Source organism: Ciconia boyciana, chromosome 27, assembly GCF_034638445.1.
Source record: "Ciconia boyciana chromosome 27, ASM3463844v1, whole genome shotgun sequence".
NCBI classification, from domain to species: Eukaryota; Metazoa; Chordata; class Aves; order Ciconiiformes; family Ciconiidae; genus Ciconia; species Ciconia boyciana.
In genome coordinates, this window is record NC_132960.1 from 3,002,061 (window position 1) to 3,019,931 (window position 17,871).

At 73.1% G+C, this 17,871-nt stretch overlaps 3 protein-coding genes across 4 annotated transcripts; 1 reads left to right on the forward strand and 2 right to left on the reverse strand.

Annotated features, from left to right (window-relative positions):
- Nucleotides 1-7,111: 7,111 nt before the first annotated feature.
- On the reverse strand, nt 7,112-10,513 carry TSFM (Ts translation elongation factor, mitochondrial). 2 transcript variants are annotated; one of them, XM_072847376.1, is made up of 6 exons: nt 10,290-10,513; nt 9,882-10,015; nt 9,071-9,209; nt 8,877-8,996; nt 8,701-8,785; nt 7,112-8,478 (listed from the first exon to the last, which is right to left on the reverse strand). In XM_072847376.1, exons 1-6 carry the CDS (start codon nt 10,317-10,319, stop codon nt 8,054-8,056), a joined length of 933 nt encoding a protein of 310 aa, XP_072703477.1. In that variant the 5' UTR covers nt 10,320-10,513; the 3' UTR covers nt 7,112-8,053. The 2 variants fall into 2 exon arrangements, with proteins under 2 accessions (XP_072703477.1, XP_072703476.1); XM_072847375.1 differs by lacking the exon at nt 10,290-10,513 and having other exon boundaries at nt 9,071-9,199; nt 9,874-10,010.
- A 330-nt stretch (nt 10,514-10,843) lies between these two features.
- EEF1AKMT3 (EEF1A lysine methyltransferase 3) lies at nt 10,844-12,295 on the reverse strand. The gene is made up of 3 exons (XM_072847355.1): nt 11,993-12,295; nt 11,527-11,638; nt 10,844-11,277 (listed from the first exon to the last, which is right to left on the reverse strand). Exons 1-3 carry the CDS (start codon nt 12,284-12,286, stop codon nt 10,859-10,861), a joined length of 825 nt encoding a protein of 274 aa, XP_072703456.1. The 5' UTR covers nt 12,287-12,295; the 3' UTR covers nt 10,844-10,858.
- A 2,513-nt stretch (nt 12,296-14,808) lies between these two features.
- METTL1 (methyltransferase 1, tRNA methylguanosine) lies at nt 14,809-17,486 on the forward strand. The gene is given in 7 exon segments (XM_072847357.1): nt 14,809-14,969; nt 15,315-15,445; nt 15,979-15,987; nt 15,990-16,162; nt 16,349-16,462; nt 16,679-16,780; nt 17,237-17,486. Coding segments are annotated over 7 exon segments (753 nt in total). The 5' UTR covers nt 14,809-14,883; the 3' UTR covers nt 17,375-17,486.
- Nucleotides 17,487-17,871: the final 385 nt, after the last annotated feature.

The window sequence follows — 17,871 nt, forward strand, 5'->3', positions numbered from 1 at the left end:
GGGAGGGGCAGAGGGGCCGTGTCCCCCCCAGGAGGGACGCACTGGGGACGTCCGTCTGTCCCCGCCGGGGAGGGTCCGTGCGTCCCCGCTCTCCCCTGTTCCTGCTGTTCTCCCCTCGGGCCGGGGGGACGTGGGGCTCGGCCCCAGCCCCCCCCCCCCCCCTCCGCTGCCGGGGAGGGTCCCCAGGTGAGAGCCGGGGGCGAGGGGGGGCCGGGGCACGGAGCGGGGCTGGGGGGCGGGTTTGGGTCTGGAAGCCCCTTGGGGAGGGACCCGCTGCCCCCTCCTGCCCCACAGCTCATCCCGTCCCCCATCGCCTGATCCCTCCTGCCCCCCACTTCATCCCCTCCTGTCCCCCATCCTGTCGTGCCCCCCATCCCCACCTGCCCCCCATTACTTGCCCCCTCTCGCCCCCATCCCCTCCAGCCCCCAGCTCCTGCCCCCGTCGCTGCCTCCCCTGCCCCACAGCCCCGTCCCCGCCCCCGCTCTTGTCCCCGCCCCTCAGGCCCCGCCCCCGCCCCCGCCCATCAGCGTCGTCACGCAGCGGACAGCCAATGAGAATGGAGAACGGGGCGGGCGGGGCGGGGCCTCGAGGCACCCGGATGTTGGCGGCGGGAGCGGCGGGACGGGGCGTCCGGGGGGTCCCGGGGTCCCCGCGGCCTCCGCGGGGCGGCACCGGGCCCTCCCGGTCCGGCGAGGAGCCCCACGCGTGTGTCCCGTCCCGTCCCGTCCCGTCCCGTCCCGTCCCCCCGCCCCGGCCGCCGCCACAAGCCGCCCCCGGGGGCTTAACCCGCGGCAAACCCGGCGGCCCCCGCTAAGCCTCGCGTAACTTCACCCGCGGGGGTCCTGAGCCCCCCGGCATCCCCGGGCACCCGCGGCGGGGCCCAGAGCCGAGCCCGCCGCTCCCCGCCGCCCTCTCAGCCGCCCAAGCGGACCCCGATTCCCCCTTTTTCTCCCCAGCTCGCCCGGCGGCAGCGTCGCGGCGTTGTCCCCGGTGTCCCCAGCGCGGTGCCCCCGCGGCCTCTGCGGGGGGGCAACGGGCCGGGGTGCGGGGGTCGGGCCGGGCCGCCGGAGGGCACCCCCCGTTCTCGCCCTCTGCAGCATCCAGGTGGGGAAAAAATACATTTCCACCATTATTGATCATTTTTTACCTTTTCCCAGCAACTGCCAGCGAGTGAGGCCGGTTACCGCTCCGCGGAGTCCCCGGCCGAGCGAGCCGCCCGGGGCGACGCCGCTACGTAAAAAACCCCAAACCCCCCCCAAACTTCCTCGCCCGCCCCCCGGGTTTTCTGGCCCCGCTGGCGCCGGGAGCCGCCCCCCCGCACCGGGATCCCGATCCCCAAACGGGAGCGGGGAGGGGGCGGCCCCGCTGCAGGAGGGGAGGGGAGAGGGAGAGGGAGGGGGAGGGGGGAAGGAGGGAGGGAGGGGGGAATGGAGAGAGGGAGGGATGGCAGAGCGGATGAAGGAATGGAGGGAGGGGTGGGGAGAGGGAGAGACCGAGGGAGGAACATGGAGGGAGGGAGGGGTGGAGGGAGGGGTGGGGAGAGATGGAGGGAGAGAGGGATGGAGGAAAGGAGGGAGGGATGGAGGGAGGAATGGGGAGAGAGAGGGAGGGTGGGGATGTGGCAGGGTGGAGGGAGGAATGGAGGGAGGGGTGGGGAGAGGGAGAGAGGGATGGAGGAAAGGAGGGAGGGAGGAATGGGGAGAGGGAGGGAGGGGTGGGGAGAGGGAGAGACCGAGGGAGGAACATGGAGGGAGGGAGGGAGGAATGGAGGGAGGGAGGAAGGGGTGGGGAGAGATGGAGGGAGAGAGGGATGGAGGAAAGGAGGGAGGGATGGAGGGAGGAATGGGGAGAGGGAGGGAGGGATGGAGGGAGGAATGGGGAGAGGGAGGGAGAGGTGGAGATGTGGCAGGGTGGAGGGAGGAATGGAGGGAGGGGTGGGGAGAGGGAGAGACCGAGGGAGGAACATGGAGGGAGGGATGGAGGAAAAGAGGGAGGGATGGAGGGAGGAATGGGGAGAGGGAGGGAGGGAGGGGTGGAGGGAGGGGTGGGGAGAGGGAGAGACCGAGGGAGGAACATGGAGGGAGGGAGGGAGGAATGGAGAGAGGGAGGAATGGAGGGAGGGAGGAATGGAGGGAGGGAGGAAGGGGTGGCGGGGTGGAAGGAGGGAGGGGTGGGGAGAGATGGAGGGAGAGAGGGATGGAGGAAAGGAGGGAGGGACGGAGGGAGGAATGGGGAGAGGGAGGGAGGGATGGAGATGTGGCAGGGTGGAGGGAGGAATGGAGGGAGGGGTGGGGAGAGGGAGAGACCGAGGGAGGAACATGGAGGGAGGGAGGGAGGAATGGAGGAAAGGAGGGAGGGACGGAGGGAGGAATGGGGGAGGGAGGGACGGAGGGAGGAATGGGGGAGGGAGGGACGGAGGGAGGGAGGGACGGAGGGAGGGGTGGGTTGCGGGAGGAAGGCACGGTGGGACGCAGGGGGCTGTCCACGAGCCCGGGGGGTCGCCCGCTGCTCCCCAGCACCCGCTTGCAGCCCCCCGAGGCTCGGGGGGGGACGCAGGCGACCGGCCCCCACCCGGCTGCACCCCCAGCTCAGGGACCCCCAAACCGGGCTGCAGACCCCGGGGGGGCTGCGGGGGGGGCCCCGCGGTGCGGCGGGGTTCGCTCGCTGGCGGCGGTTTCGTGGGGTTTGGGCTTTGTGGGGGGGGTCCCAAAACACCCCCCGTGACGCTCGGTGCTGCCGGGGGCCGCTGGGCTCCCGCTGCTCATCACCTTCCCGGAGCCGTTGCTCTGGGGTTGGGTGGTTTGGGGGTGAAATGGGAGGAATTTGGGGTGAAATGGGAGGAATTTGTTTAAATCTGGCCGTCGCGCGATGCTGCCCCGCCCAAGCGCCCCGCCTGGGGCGTCCCTCTGGTGAAGAAATGGGGGAAACGGGCAATATTTCCTTCGGATTAAACAAAAAAGACGTCGTCACCAGGTTTTAAAGCCAAAAAGGGGCCGAAATTTCCGGAACTCGCCCTCGGCCGGCCCCGGCGGACGCAAAACCAAACTCATCGCTGCCGCCCGGCCTTTGGGCCCTGTTTGGGGCCGGCGGGATCGGGGACGTCGGGGACGTCGGGGACGCGCGTCCTCCCCCCGCACCCCGCCCTCTGGGGGGGTTTCGGGTCCGTTTCGTGGCGGTTTGGGACACCCGAGGCTCCCGGGGCTGGGTGCGGCCGCCGGGGCTGGCCGGCCCCGGGGACGGGTGATGCCGCCCGATTGACCCGCGGCAACGGGGGGTCCGTGTGTCCCCCTCCAGTCCTGCCCCCCGGAACGCAGCTGAAGGGGGCACTGGGGAGACTGGGGGCACTGGGGATACTGGGGCACTGGGAGCACTGGGGATACTGGAGCACTGGGGGCACTGGGGATACTGGGGAGACTGGGAGCACTGGGGATACTGGGAGCACTGGGGGCACTGGGGATACTGGGAGCACTGGGGATACTGGGGCACTGGGGATACTGGGAGCACTGGGGATACTGGGGGCACTGGAGATACTGGGAGCACTGGGGATACTGGGAGCACTGGGGGCACTGGAGATACTGGGAGCACTGGGGATACTGGGGGCACTGGAGATACTGGGGAGCACTGGGGATACTGGGAGCACTGGGGGCACTGGAGATACTGGGAGCACTGGGGATACTGGGGGCACTGGAGATACTGGGGAGCACTGGGGATACTGGGGGCACTGGGGATACTGGGGGCCCTGGACATACTGGGGGCACTGGGGATACTGGGAGCACTGGGGGCACTGGAGATACTGGGGGACACTGGAGATACTGGGGAGCACTGGGGATACTGGGGGCACTGGAGATACTGGGGGCACTGGAGATACTGGGGGGCACTGGGGATACTGGGGGCCCTGGAGATACTGGGGGCACTGGGGATACTGGGAGCACTGGGGGCACTGGAGATACTGGGGGCACTGGAGATACTGGGGAGCACTGGGGATACTGGGGCACTGGGGATACTGGGGGCCCTGGAGATACTGGGGGCACTGGGGATACTGGGAGCACTGGGGGCACTGGAGATACTGGGGGACACTGGAGATACTGGGGAGCACTGGGGATACTGGGAGCACTGGGGATACTGGGGGCACTGGAAATACTGGGGGCACTGGGGATACTGGGGGCCCTGGAGATACTGGGGGCACTGGGGGCCCTGGAGATACTGGGGAGCACTGGGGATACTGGGGGCACTGGAGATACTGGGGGCACTGGAGATACTGGGGGCACTGGGGATACTGGGGGCCCTGGAGATACTGGGGGCACTGGGGATACTGGGAGCACTGGGGGCACTGGAGATACTGGGGGCACTGGAGATACTGGGGAGCACTGGGGATACTGGGGGCACTGGAGATACTGGGGGCACTGGAGATACTGGGGAGCACTGGGGATACTGGGGGCACTGGGGATACTGGGGGCCCTGGAGATACTGGGGGCACTGGGGATACTGGGGGCACTGGAGATACTGGGGGACACTGGAGATACTGGGGAGCACTGGGGATACTGGGAGCACTGGGGATACTGGGGGCACTGGGGATACTGGGGGCACTGGAAATACTGGGGGCACTGGGGATACTGGGGGCCCTGGAGATACTGGGGGCACTGGGGATACTGGGAGCACTGGGGGCACTGGAGATACTGGGGAGCACTGGGGATACTGGGGGCCCTGGAGATACTGGGGGCACTGGGGATACTGGGAGCACTGGGGGCACTGGAGATACTGGGGGACACTGGAGATACTGGGGAGCACTGGGGATACTGGGAGCACTGGGGATACTGGGGGCACTGGGGATACTGGGGGCACTGGAAATACTGGGGGGCACTGGGGACACTGGGGATACTGGGAGCACTGGGGATACTGGGGGCACTGGGGATACTGGGGGCCCTGGAGATACTGGGGGCACTGGGGATACTGGGGGCACTGGGGGCCCCGCTGCGTCAGCCCCATCGGGCGGGCGCGCGGCATTTGCAGAGTGGCCCCCGGGCCGGGTGTGGCCCTTTGGGGAGGCAGGGGGGGCAGTTTGCCCCCCGGTGGGGGCCCGGGGTGGGGGCGTGGGTCGCGCTGTGCTTTGGGGTTGGGGGCGGTGCCCAGAGCCGGGGGCGGGGCAGAGGGGGCGGGGCTGTGGGGCAGGAGCCGTCGAGGCCCGTGGGGCGGGGGGGGGGGCCGTGGGGCAGACCCCGGGACACCCCGAAGTCCCGCCCCTGCCGCGGAGGGGCGTGCCCCCCGCCGGCCGCCCCGCCCCCCCCCCGGCGCCCGCAGCGTTTGCGAGGTAAACACGGCCGGGACCCGCCCCCGCCCGCCGCTCGGCCAATCAGCGCCCGGCGGCCGTTTCAAGGCCCCCCCGCCCCCGAGAGCTGAACCGCTCCGCGCCGGACGGCACCGCCCCTCCCCGCCCCTCCCCCCGTGGGGGGGCCTGGAAACCGCCGCGGCCCCGTTTCCTCCGGCGGGCGCGTGTGGGGCGGCGCGGCCCCCCCCCCCCCCCGGTGCGGAGCCCCCTCCCCCCCCCCGGCCGGACGGCGGCGGCAGGTACGGGGGGGGGGAGGGGAGGGGGCCGACCCCCGGCGGCGGCGGCGGCGGCGGCGCGGGGAGGGCGGGGGCTGGTGCCGGTACGGGGGTGGGGGCGGGGCCCCCGGGGTGGGGGCTGGGCGGGGCGCGTGTCCCCTCACTGCCCCCCGGCCCCCGTTGTTGTCGCCGCCTCAGCGTCACCCCCACTGTCACCCCCACCCCCGCCGGGTCACCGCCCCCGTCACTCCCGGGACCCGCGGGGGTGGGGGGCTGCCCCGGGGGACACACGGGGACACCCCCCCGGGGGCTCAGCGGGGCCGTGCCACCCCCTCGGTGTGGGGTTATGGGGGGGCTCCCCAAATGCCCCTCCCCAGCACCGGCCCCGTGTCACACACACACAACCCCCCAAGAAGGCGACCGTCACCGTGGGGGTGGCACGGCCCCCGGGAGCGGGGACATCGGCTGGAGGTCACGGGGGACACGGGGGTCAGCGGGACCGGCGGCCGCGGCCCGGTTCAAGTAATCCAGGATAGGCTGTTCCAGCCCGGCCTGTTCCCGGTTACTTGTCCCGGGAGGCGGCCGGTGACGACACGGGGGGGACACGGGCACCGGGGGCACGGGGGGACACGGGCACCGGGGGTGGCGGCCCCGGGGACGGCAGTCCTGGGGGCCGGGGGTGCAGAGCCCCGTCCTTTGGCCGCTGATGTCCCTTGTCACCCCCCGTCCCGTGTCACCACCGTCCCTCGTGTCTGTGTGTCCCCGTTTCTTGTCCCCCACCCCCCGCCACCGCCCCTTGTCCCTCACCCCCTGCTGCCACCATCTCCTGTCCCCCCATGTCCCCCCCGACATCTCTCACCCCCCGCTCTGTCCCTTGTCCCCCCCGTGTCCCCGCAGCAGAGGGCTCCACTCTTGGCCCCCACCCAAGGGGGGCAGGGGCGGGATGGGGGGCCCCTGCGGACCCCAGCCCCCCATGTCCCCGTCACCGCCCCCTCGGGGCGCAGGGTCCTCGGGGAGTCGCGTGTCCGCCAGCGGGGCCGTGGGGACCCCCCACCTGCACCCCCCCAGGCCTCCTTGTGCTCCCCCCCACCCCGTTACGCTGGGGGGGGCTCCCTGTGCCCCCCAGCTCGGGCTCTGCCACTGGTTCCCAGTGGGGCCAGGACTGGGTTGGACTGGTCGTGCCTTGGGGGGGGGGGGGGGGTGACACCGAGGCAGGGGTCACCACTGCCCCCCCCCCAGTGCAGGGTGCTAAGGGGGGACCCCCCCTCCTATTCACACCCCCTTGCTGTGTCCCCCCCCCAGCTCGAGGGGAGCCAGAAAGTGCCCCCAAACAGCCCCAGCATGTCCCCCTGCCTTTGGGGGGCCCTGAGTGCAGCACACCCCCCCCCCGTGTTTTTGGACCTTTTGTACCAATTTGCCATTAAAAACCAACAGAAAAATGGCGGCTGCTTGGGGGGGGGGGGCACAGGGATGTTGGGGAGCAGCTCCTGGGCACAGCTGGGGGGGGCACCCCCTGCCTGGGGGGGGGACGGGGGCCCCACCGCGCTCCCACCCCACAAAGCACCCGGGGCCGGTTCCTCCACGGGTTTATTCTGCCTCGTCCCCCGAGACGGGGGGGCTCCGGCTGCCCCCCAGCCCCCCCGCCCGCTGCTGGGGCTGCCAGCGAGGGCCTGATCCGGAGCGGGGCTGTGGGGCTGAGCTCAGCCTGGGGCTGATCCTGACCCAGGGGTGTGGGGCTGATCTGGACCTGGGGCATGGGGCTGAGCTCAGCATGGGGCAGATCTGACGGATGCTGTGGGGCTGAGCTCAGTGTGGGCCTGATCCTGACTGGGTCAGCGAGGCCAATCCCAGCGGGGGCCGTGGGGCTGAGCTCAGTGCGGGGCAAATCCCGACAGGGGCCGTGGGGCTGAGCTCAGCGTGGGGCCGATCCTGACAGAAGCTGTGGGGCTGAGCTCAGCGTGGGGCCGATCCCGGCAGGGGCCGTGGGGCTGAGCTCTGCATAGGGCAGATCCTGATGGATGCTGTGGGGCTGAGCTCAGCGCGGGGCTGATCCTGACGGGGGCCGTGGGGCCGAGCTTGGCGTGGGGCAGTTCCTGACAGGGGCCATGGGGCTGAGCTCAGTGTGGGGCTGATCCCAGCGGGGGCCACGGGGCTGAGCTCAGTGTGGGGCAGACCCTGATGGGGGCTGAGTTCAGCTTGGGGCAGACCCTGACAGAAGCTGTGGGGCTGAGCTCAGCATGGGGCTGATCCCAGCAGGGGCCGTGGGGCCGAGCTCAGTGTGGGGCAGATCCTGACGGATGCTGTGGGGCTGAGCTCACCGTGGGGCAGATCCTGACAGGGGCTGTGGGGCCGAGCTCAGCGTGGGGCCGACCCTGATGGGGGCTGAGCTCAGTGTGGGGCAGACCCTGAGGGACGCCGCGGGGCCGAGCTCAGCGTGGGGCAGACCCTGAGGGACGCCGTGGGGCCGAGCTCAGCGTGGGGCAGACCCTGAGGGACGCCGTGGGGCCGAGCTCAGCGTGGGGCCGCGGCCCCGCTCTCGCCGGGCTCCTCGCCGCAGCGGAAGCGCAGGAAGTCGCACACGGCCAGGGCCCCGCGCGCCCGCAGGAACTGCCCCAGGGTGAGCCCGGGCTCCAGCAGGAAGCTCTGGGCCAGCAGCCGCGTCTCCTCCTCGCCCCGGGGCTGGTCCTGGGGGGTCCCCAGGGCGGTGGGCGCCATCCCCACCACGTGCTGGGCCACCTTCCGCCCCACCTCCTCCAGCGTCGCCGCCGGGGCGCGGGGCTCCGTCACCCGACAGGCCACCAGCGCCCCGTACGTCCCCATGGCCACCGGCGCCGCGGCCGGTAGCCACCCGTGGGCGTAGGCGGCGATGTAGCCGTCCTCCTCCGGCACCCTCAGCCAGGCGGCGCGGCGCAGGGCCACGTTTTCACCTAATTTCCCTGAAAAACGGGGTCGGGGTTGGCGGGATGCGGCCCTGGGGCGGCCGGGGGGTCCTACCCCGGGGGGGTCCTTCCCCGACACCCCCTCTCCCTGATCCCCAGCCCCTTCCCGGGCCACGTACTTGTCCCCAGGGAAAGGACGTGGCTCCGGTCACTGCCCGGGGGTTTCTCGCCCCCCGGGGGTTTCTCCCCCGTGGGTTTCTGGGGGGCCCCAGCGCTCACCGATGGCCAGGGCGAGGTGGTCGCTGAGCAGAGCCCCCCCGGGCCCCGTCCGGAGCTGGGCCAGCTCGTCCGCCTGCAGCAGGTGCTGTGGGAGAGGGGAGAGGGGTTGGTTTGTTTTTTGGGGGGGGGGGTCCTGGGCTGCCCCCGCCCCCCACGCTGCCCCCCGCCCCCCTCACCTTGCTGCAGCCCGCGGGCGGCGCGGCGGCCCGGCAGTGGGCCATGGCGCCCAGCGCCGCCTGCTCCACCAGCCGCTGGAATTCGGCGTTTCTGGCCACAAAATCCGTCTCGCAGTTCACCTGCGGGAGCGACGGTGAGGCCCCGGGACCGGGGGTGTCCCCGTGTGTCGTCCCCCCCCCCCCCGGTCACCTACCTCCACCATGACGGCGGCCGGCCCCTCCCGCAGCAGCCCCACCAGCCCCTCCCGCGCCCGGCGGCCCCGCACGGCGCCCGCCTTGCTCCAGCCCCGCCGCTGCGCCTCCTCCCGCAGCCAGGCCTCCGCCTGCGGGGCACGGGGCGGCACGGGGGTCCCCTCGCCGCGGGGAGGGGGGACCCCCACCGCCCCCACGGGACCCTCGTGGGCCCCCTCCTGTCTCCCCCCCCCGCCCTTCCTGGTCCCCGGCCCCCCGGGACATTGTCCCCAGGCCTTGCCCCCCTTGCCCCCATCCCCCTCGCCCTTCCCCGGGTCCCTCCTTGGCTTCCCCCGGTCCCCTCCTCCTCCTCCAGGTTCTCCCCCACCCCACCCCCGGTCCTCCCGCCCCCGATCCCCCCTCTCGGTTCTCCCCCGGTCCTCCCGCCCCCCGGTGTCCTCCCCCGGTTCTCTCCCCACCCCCCCCAGGTCCTCACCCGCCCCCGGTCCCCCCTCTCGGTTCTCCCCCGCCCCCGCCCCCCGGTGTCCCCACTCTCGGTTCCCCCCCCAGGTCCTCCCGCCCCCCGGTGTCCCCCCTCGGTTCTCCCCCGCCCCCCCGGTCCTCCCGCCCCCGGTGTCCCCCTCAGTTCTCCCTCCCCCCAGGTCCCCCGCCCCCGGTCCCCCCTCTCGGTTCCCCTCCCCCCCAGGTCCTCCTGCCCCGGTCCCCCCTCTCGGTTCCCCCTCCCCCAGGCCCCCCGCCCCCGGTCCCCCCTCTCGGTTCTCCTCCCGCCCCCCGGTCCTCCCGCCCCCGGTCCCCCCCCGCCCACCTGCCCCATCTCCCCCGCAGCGCAGCAGCGCTTCCCGGCACTGCAGGAACGGCAGCCCCGTTCGCCGCCGCAGCTCCAGCAGCGCCTCCTTGTCCGCCGCCAGCACCGGGCGGGCGGTGCGGAAGAACCGGAGCAGGGGGGCCTGTCGGGGGAGGGGTGTGAGCCGGCACCGGGCCCCCCGGAGGGGAGCGAGGAGTCCGGGGAAGGGGCCGGGGGACCCGGGGCGGTGGTGGTCCGGGGGGCAGCAGGAGGGCCCCGGTTGGCGGGAAGAGGCCCCGGGGGGGTCCCGGTGCGGGGGGAGGCGTCCCGGGATGGCCCTGCCTGGTGGTGGGGGGGAGCCCCGGTCCGTGGGAAGAAGCCCTGGGACGGTCCCGGGGGCACGAGGGGAGGGGGGGTCCCGGGGTCCCGCCGCTCACCCGCGCCGCCCTCAGCGCCGCCCGCTGCATCCCGGCCCGTGCCCGCGGCGCGCTCCGCTGACGTCACGGCGCCGCTCTACGGGCCCCGCCGGGGGTCAGAGCGGCCCGGGCGCGCTCAGTGCGCATGCGCCTGTGTGGGGAGGGGGCGCTGCCGCCCATTGGTAGGTGGAGTGGATGGGCCGCCCCGTGACGTCACCCGGACGCGACGGCGCCGCGCCATTGGCTGACGAGGGGGCAGGAGCCCCGGGGCCTATAGAGCCCAGCCCCATAGAGGCCCCCCAGCCCCTTATGGAGCCCCCCAGAACCTGCCCAGGCGGCCCCAGGGTCCTACAGAGCCCCCCCGGCCTTGGCCAACCCCCCCCCCAGCTCTACAAAGCCCCCCTTAACCCTGACCAGCCCCCCAACCCTTACAGAGCCCCCAGGCCCTTCTAGAGCCCCCCCAGCCCCCCTCACCTTGGCCAGGCCCCCCAAAGCAGACACAGCCGGGTGAGCCGAGGCCCCTGGTCACCATTTACTCCCCCTCAGGGCACCCCCAGCCCGGGGACAGCCCCTCCCCAGCGACACCGAGATCAGAGGTGCCCCCCCTCATCTATAGGGCCACCCCCACCCTTACAGGTCAACCTATAGATCTCGATCTCCTCCTCGGGCTCCCGCCACAGCAGCCGGACCCGAAAATAGGGAGGCAACATCTGGCGGAAGAAGCGGCGGGCGCCGCCGTCCCCCCCCCGCATCTTGGCGCAGAGGAGGGCGAGGGAGCGGGGGCCGCAGAGGTGCCGCAGGGTCCCCAGGAGCGGGGGGAAGGAGGGGGGATGGTACACGATGTCCGACCCCAGCACCACCCCGTACCCCCGCGGGAAGGAGCCCTCGTCCTGGCCCCAGACCAGCGCTCGCACCCGCGGCCGAGCCCCCGCCGCCGCGAAGTTCAGCTGCACGTTTTCCCGGATTTGTTCTAACGCCGCCGGTCGGTCCGTGATGGTGACGTCCCCACCTGAAAGGGGGGAGGCGGGGGCTCAGAGAGGGGGGGTCACCCCCCCCCGGCCCCCCCCCTCCAAGTCCCCCAGCTCCCAGCGAACACCAGGGCTGCTCACACCAGTCAGCCGTGCCGTGCTTCCAGTTCCGTACTGGGCAGGGGAACGGACGGAGGAGTTTGGAGGGGGGTCGGTGCCCCCCCCCGCCAGCCCCAAGGGTGCCCCACCCCCCCACCATGGGTGCTTCCCCCCCCCGCCCCGGTGCGCACCCAGCAAGGCGGCGAGGATGCCGACGATGCCGGTGCCGGCGCCCAGCTCGATCACCGTCCGGCCCCGGAAATCGAAGCGCTGCTGCTCCAGGTACCGGCACAGGGCCAGGGCCTGGGGGACACGGGGGGGGGACACGGGGGGCTGGAGGGGCGTGGGGACAGCCCCCGGCCCCCCGCCTGGGGCACTGGGGTGGCTGCTCAGCCCAGAGAGCCCCCCCCAGCCAGGGGGATCCCCCCACCTCCCTGGGCCCCCCCATCCCTCAGGGCCCGCTCCCCCATCGCCCGGTGCCCCCGAGGTGTCCCCCACCCCTCCCCACCCCCGGGATCCCCCCAGCCCCCAGTACCCGCCGTTCTCTCGGGGTCCCCCTCCCCATCACCCGGTGCCCCCACCCTCCACCCGCCCATCACTCCCGGTGCCCCCCGATGTCACCCACCCCCGGTTCCCCCGGGACCCGCCCCCACGCACCGCCTCCCAGACGGAGGCGGCCAGCCCCAGCCGCGGCCCGTGGTGCTGCGCGATGCGGAGGACGCGCCCGCACAGCCGGTACCGGCGCTCCACCGGGAAGGCGTCGGCGAAGAGCGCGGGGTCGCGGGGGAACACGGACCGCAGCGCCCCGGCCCCGGGCTCCTCCCCTTCCTCTTCCGCTTCCTCTTCCGCTTCCTCTTCCGCTTCTGCTTCCTCCCCCTCCCCGGTCTCCCCCCCCCCCGCCGCCGCCTCCCGCCGGGTCCCGGCCCCCACGTGGCAGCCGGGCGCAGCCATCTTGGCGGAGGGGCGGGGCCGCGCCGCGCACCCGCTCGCGATTGGTCAGCGCGGACCTCGCCCCGCCCCAGACAGGGGCGGGGTCTGTAGCTCCGCCCATGGCGCCCCGCCTCGTCCCGTAGCCGGTCCCCAGGCGGGTCCCGCTGTCCCGTGCCCCATCCCGCTGTCCCTGCCACCTCCCCGGTGTCCGCTGCTCCATCTCCAATGTCCCCAAGCTGGTCTCTGGTGTCCCCTGCCCCATCCCGCTGTCCCCTACTCCATCTCTAGTGTCCCCAGGCCAGTCCCCAGTGTCCCCTGCCCCGTCACGGTGTCCCCTGCTCCATCTCTGGTGTCCCGTGCCCCAACCCAGTGTCCCCTGTTCCAGCTCCAGTGTCCCCTGCCCCGTCACGCTGTCCCCTGCCCCATCCCAGTGTCCCCTGCTCCATCCCCAATGTCCCCAGGCCAGTCCTGGTCCCACCCCACCGGTCCCAGCCTGTTTCCTTCCCTGTCCTGTCCCTGTCCCTGTCCCTCCCCAGCCCTGTTCTCGGTGTCCCCCTGCTCCCAGCCAGCCCCGTCCTGTCCCCGCCCTCATCCCAGTCCGAGGCCACCAGTCCCCGTCCTGATCTGCTCCCGTCCCGTGGCTTCATCCTGCTCACGTCCCTCCGTCCCCTCCTGCTCCTGTCCCTGTCCCGTCAACACCAGGGCCACCACAGCCCTGGCGCCTGGGAAGGGCCTGGAGCCCAGCCCTGGTGTCCCCAGCCCCGGTGTCCCCAGCCCTTGTGGCCTTGATCATGGTGTCCCTGGCCCCATGTCCCTGACCCTGGTGTCCCTGGCCATGGTGTCACAGGTCATGGTGGCCTTGGCCATGGTGTCCCTGACGCCAGTGTCCCTGGTCCCAGCATCCCTGGCCTCATTGTCCCTGATCATGGTGGCCTTGGTCATCGTGTCCCTGGTCATGGTGTGACAAGTCATGGTGGCCTTGGCCATGGTGTCCCTGACCCCGGTGTCCCTGACCCCGATGTCCCTGACCACAGCATCCCTGGCCTCATTGTCCCTGATCATGGTGGCCTTGGTCGTGGTGTCCCTGGCCCCGTGTCCCTGGCCCCTGTGTCCCTTACCCAGTTGTCCTCGGTCCCGGTGTCCCTGGGCCATGGTGGCCTTGGTCCTTGTCCCCCTGTCCCCGCTGCCGCTGTCCCCAGCCATGGTGTGCCCACACTGGGAGAGCCCCCAGCCCAGGGGGACACACACGGGGCCACCCCCCCGCTGCCACCCCCCGCAGCGCCGGCACAGCCCCGCTCCCGGTGCCGCGTGAGCCGGGACAACCCGGATAAACAGTAACCGCGGGGGGCGGGGGGGGGGTGTGACCCCCCCGGGGGGTCCCGCGGGGCTAATGAACAACCTGCCCCGGGCCACCCCCCCGGGACCCCCCCGGGACCCCCCTGGCCGCCTGCGTCACCGCCGCGCGTCACCGGGTTAATGCTTGCGGCCGCGGCGGGGGCCGGTGTCCCCGGGGGGCCGGGGGGGGTCGGGGCGCGCCCGGGGGGGGGGTCGATCCCCGCGTCCCCGTCCCCCCCCCGGCGCAGCCCCGTGACTTCCCGCCCTGAGTCACCCGCGGGCGCCGTTCCTGGAAGGACGGACAGACGGGACGGACGGACGGATCCAGCCCCGCGTTGCTCAACCCCCCTGGCCCCCCGGCCCCCCGGCCCGGCCCTGCCCCCCCCCGGGGCTTTCTCAGAAATCGCCCCCGGCTTCGCCGCAGCCCAAATTCCCCAACCACCCCCGTGCCGGGAAGGGCCCAGTGCTGCGGGCTGGGGGGGACTGGGAGGGACTGGGAGGACTGGGAGGACTGGGAGGGGGCTGGGGGCACTGGGGAGACTGGGGTGCAGTGGGGGCACTGGGGCAGTGCCAGGTCCCTGGGGCACTGGGGGGCACTGGGTGGTACTGGGGGGCACTGGGGGACACAGGGTGGGACTGGGGGGCACTGGGACAGTGCGAGGTCCCTGGGGCACTGGGGGCACTGGGGGCACTGGAGGCCGCTCAGGCAGCGTGAGGTCCCAGGGTACTGGGGGGCACTGGGCGATACTGGGAGGCACTGGGCAGCGTGGGGTCCCAGGGTACTGGGTGGTACTGGAGTAACAGGAGAACCCTGCAGCACTGGGAGGCACTGGGGGGCACTGGGGGATACTGGGGGGCACCGGGAGGCACCGGGAAAGCACCAGGGCAGTGCCAGGTCCCTGGGGTACTGGGCACACTGGGAGCGCTGGTTCTGGTTCTGGGAAGGGCTGGGAGCATTGGGGGAGGGGGGGCTGGGGGCGGGGCACTGGGAGCACTGGGAGCACTGGGCCTGGTTCTGGGAAGGGCTGGGAGCACTGGGGGGAACTGGGGGGGGCACTGGGGCTGGCCCTGGGAAGGACTGGGGGCACTGGGGAGGCACTGGGGGTCGCGGGGGTGAGGGGGCGCTGGGCCGCACTGGGAGCACGGGGCCGGACTGGGAACACTGGGAAAACGCGGACAAGCCCCGCCCCCGGCGGCAGGTGCGGCGCTGACGTCGTTCGGCGGCGCCGCGCGGTGACGTCTATGTCCGGCGCCCGCCCCTCGCGCCGCGCCGCGGGGCCGCCATGGAGGAGGCGGCGGCGCCGCCGCAGAAGCGGTTCTACCGGCAGCGGGCACACGCCAACCCGCTGGCCGACCACACGCTGCGCTAGTGAGTGCGGCCGGGCCGGGCACCCTCCGCCCCGGTAACACCCGGCCCGGGACCCCCACCGTAACCCACCCGCGGCCCCCGTCGTGGCCCCATACGGGGCCGCCGGTAACCGGGACACCCCCCCCCCGCCCCCAGCCCACCCCGGTAACACCCGGCCCGGGATCCCCCTCGCGGCGCGTCCGGGGCTCCCCGCCGTGGCCGCGCTCCCCGCCCGGTCACTCCCGGTAGCACCGGCCACCGGGTTCCCGCCTCACGGCCCGGCCTGGCTCCGCCGGGAACCGAGACACCCCCCCCCCCGCCCCGGTGACACGGCCCCCCCCCCCACGCGTGACGCCGGTCCCGCAGCCCCGCCAGGCCGCAGGACATGGACTGGGCCCCGCTCTTCCCGGCCTTCTTCCCGCCCGCCGCCCCCCCCGGGCAACCGCCCCCACGCGTGGAGTTCGCCGACGTGGGCTGCGGCTACGGGGGGCTCCTGGGTGAGCGGGGGAACGGGGGGCACCGAGGGACCCGGGGGTCTACGGGGGGCTGGGTGAGCGGGGGGAACGGGGGGGCACCGAGGGACCCGGGGGTCTACGGGGGGCTGGGTGAGCGGGGGGGAACGGGGGGCACCGAGGGACCCGGGGGGAAACGGGGGCACCGGGGGGCTACGGGGGGCTGGGTGAGCGGGGGGGAACGGGCAGGGGCACCGAGGGACGCGGGGGGAAACGGGGGCACCGGGGGGCTACGGGGGGAACGGGCGGGGGGCACCGAGGGACCCGGGGGGAAGCGGGGGGCACCGGGGGGCTACGGGGGGCTGGGTGAGCGGGGGGAACGGGCGGGGGGCACCGAGGGACCCGGCGGGGCTGCTGGGGGAACGGGGGTACGGGGGGGAACCGAGGGACAGCGGGGGGCTACGGGGGGCTGGGGGCTGCAGCTATGGCGGGGAGGAATAGGGGGCTGCGCTATGGGGGCACCGAGGGACACCGGGGGGGGGGGGGCGCGGCCGGGCGGGCCCCGCTGACCCCCGCAGTGGAGCTCTCCCCCTCTTCCCGCGCACGCTGGTGCTGGGGCTGGAGCTGCGGGCCAAGGTGGCCGCCTTCGCCGGGGAGCGGATCCGGGCGCTGCGGGCGGCCCAGCCCGGCCGCTTCGGCAACGTCGCCTGCCTGCGCGCCAACGCCATGAAACACCTCCCCCACTTCTTCCGCAAAGCTCAGGTGGGGACCCCCCCCCCCAAAAAAACCCACCCCCCCCGCCGGGACCCCCCGCCACCCCCGTGTCCCCGTACCCACTGCGCGCCGGCAGCCAGCACCGTGCCCCCCATCCCCGCCCCAGCGCTGGGTGGGGGGTGTCGGTGCCAAGCGGGTGCTGACACCCCCTCCCCAATTTTTCCCGCCCCCCAGCTCAGCAAGATGTTCTTCCTCTTCCCTGACCCCCACTTCAAGCGGACCAAGCACAAATGGCGGATCGTCGGCCCCGCGCTGCTGGACGAGTACGGCTACGTCCTGCGCCCCGGGGTGAGCACCGGGACCCCCCCGTGTCCCCACCCCCCAGTGTCCCCACCCCCCGTACCCCCCCCCCCAAATTTCCCTGCCCTGGGGACGCACCGGGAAGCACCGGGTTCCCCAGGGACGGAGGGGGGAGGGGGAGGGGGAGGGGTGGGAGTCCGGCCCTGCTGGGGGGGGAGGGGTGTTGGGGACACCCCCCCTTGGTGACAGCGGGGTTGTCCCCAGGGGCTGGTGTACACGGTGACGGACGTGGCGGAGGTGCACGAGTGGATGGTGAAGCATTTTGGGGAGCACCCGCTCTTCGAGGAGGTGCCGCTGGCCCAGCTGGTGAGCTGGGGGGCGGGGCACTGGGGGCGAACTGGGAGCTTACTGGGAGCGAACTGGAGGCAAACTGGGAGCACACTGGGAGCTTACTGGGAGTACCCTGGGAGCAAACTGGAGGCAAACTGGGAGCTTACTAGGAGCTCCCTGGGAGCAAACTGGAGGCAAACTGGGAGCTTACTGGGAGCAAACTGGGAGCACCCTGGGAGCAAACTGGAGGCAAACTGGGAGCACCGTGGGAGCTTACTGGGAGCTCCCTGGGAGCAAACTGGAGGCAAACTGGGAGCACCGTGGGAGCTTACTGGGAGCACCGTGGGAGCACCCTGGGAGCAAACTGGGAGCACCCTGGGAGCAAACTGGGAGCAAACTGGAGGCAAACTGGGAGCACCGTGGGAGCTTACTGGGAGCACCCTGGGAGCTCACTGGGAGCAAACTGGGAGCTGACGGGCAGCCCCCCCGCAGGGCTCGGACCCGCTGGTGGGGCGCCTGGGCTCGGCCACGGAGGAGGGCCGCAAGGTGCAGCGCAGCGGCCGCCGCGCCTTCCCCGCCGTCTTCCGCCGCCTCCCGGATCCGGCCCCGGCCGCGGGGGGAGACGCCTGAGGGGACACGAGTGGGTCGGGTCTCAGCTGTGTCGTGTGTGTCCCCCACCCCCGCGGGGGGGCCCCTCCGTGCCCCCCCCCCGTTTCAGAATAAAGCCGCCGGCTGTCCCCGAGCCCGGTCCCCTCCCGCGCCGCAGCCCCACCCCACGGGTGGGGAATTGCCCCCCCCCGCGGGGTAATTTCGGGGGGAGGGGGGGGGAAGGGGCGGTTCCTGCCTCAGTTTCCCCAGGGCGTGATCGCAGCCGGGGGAAGGAAACCCCCGTGGGGCGTGGGGTTTGGGGGGGTGGGGGCCCCCAGTTCCCCCCCCACGGGTGGGGGGTTTCCACCGGCGCAGCCCGGCATTTCCGGTGTCGCAAGCCGGTAATTCCCCAGGACCCGGCGGGGGGGGCACCCCCGTGTCCCCTCCGCGGGGGGGGTCGGGCTACCCCTCCCCCAGGCTTCCCGCGGGACTGGGGGCACGGGTGGAACGGGGGGGAGGGGGCTCACCGGGCTGCCGAG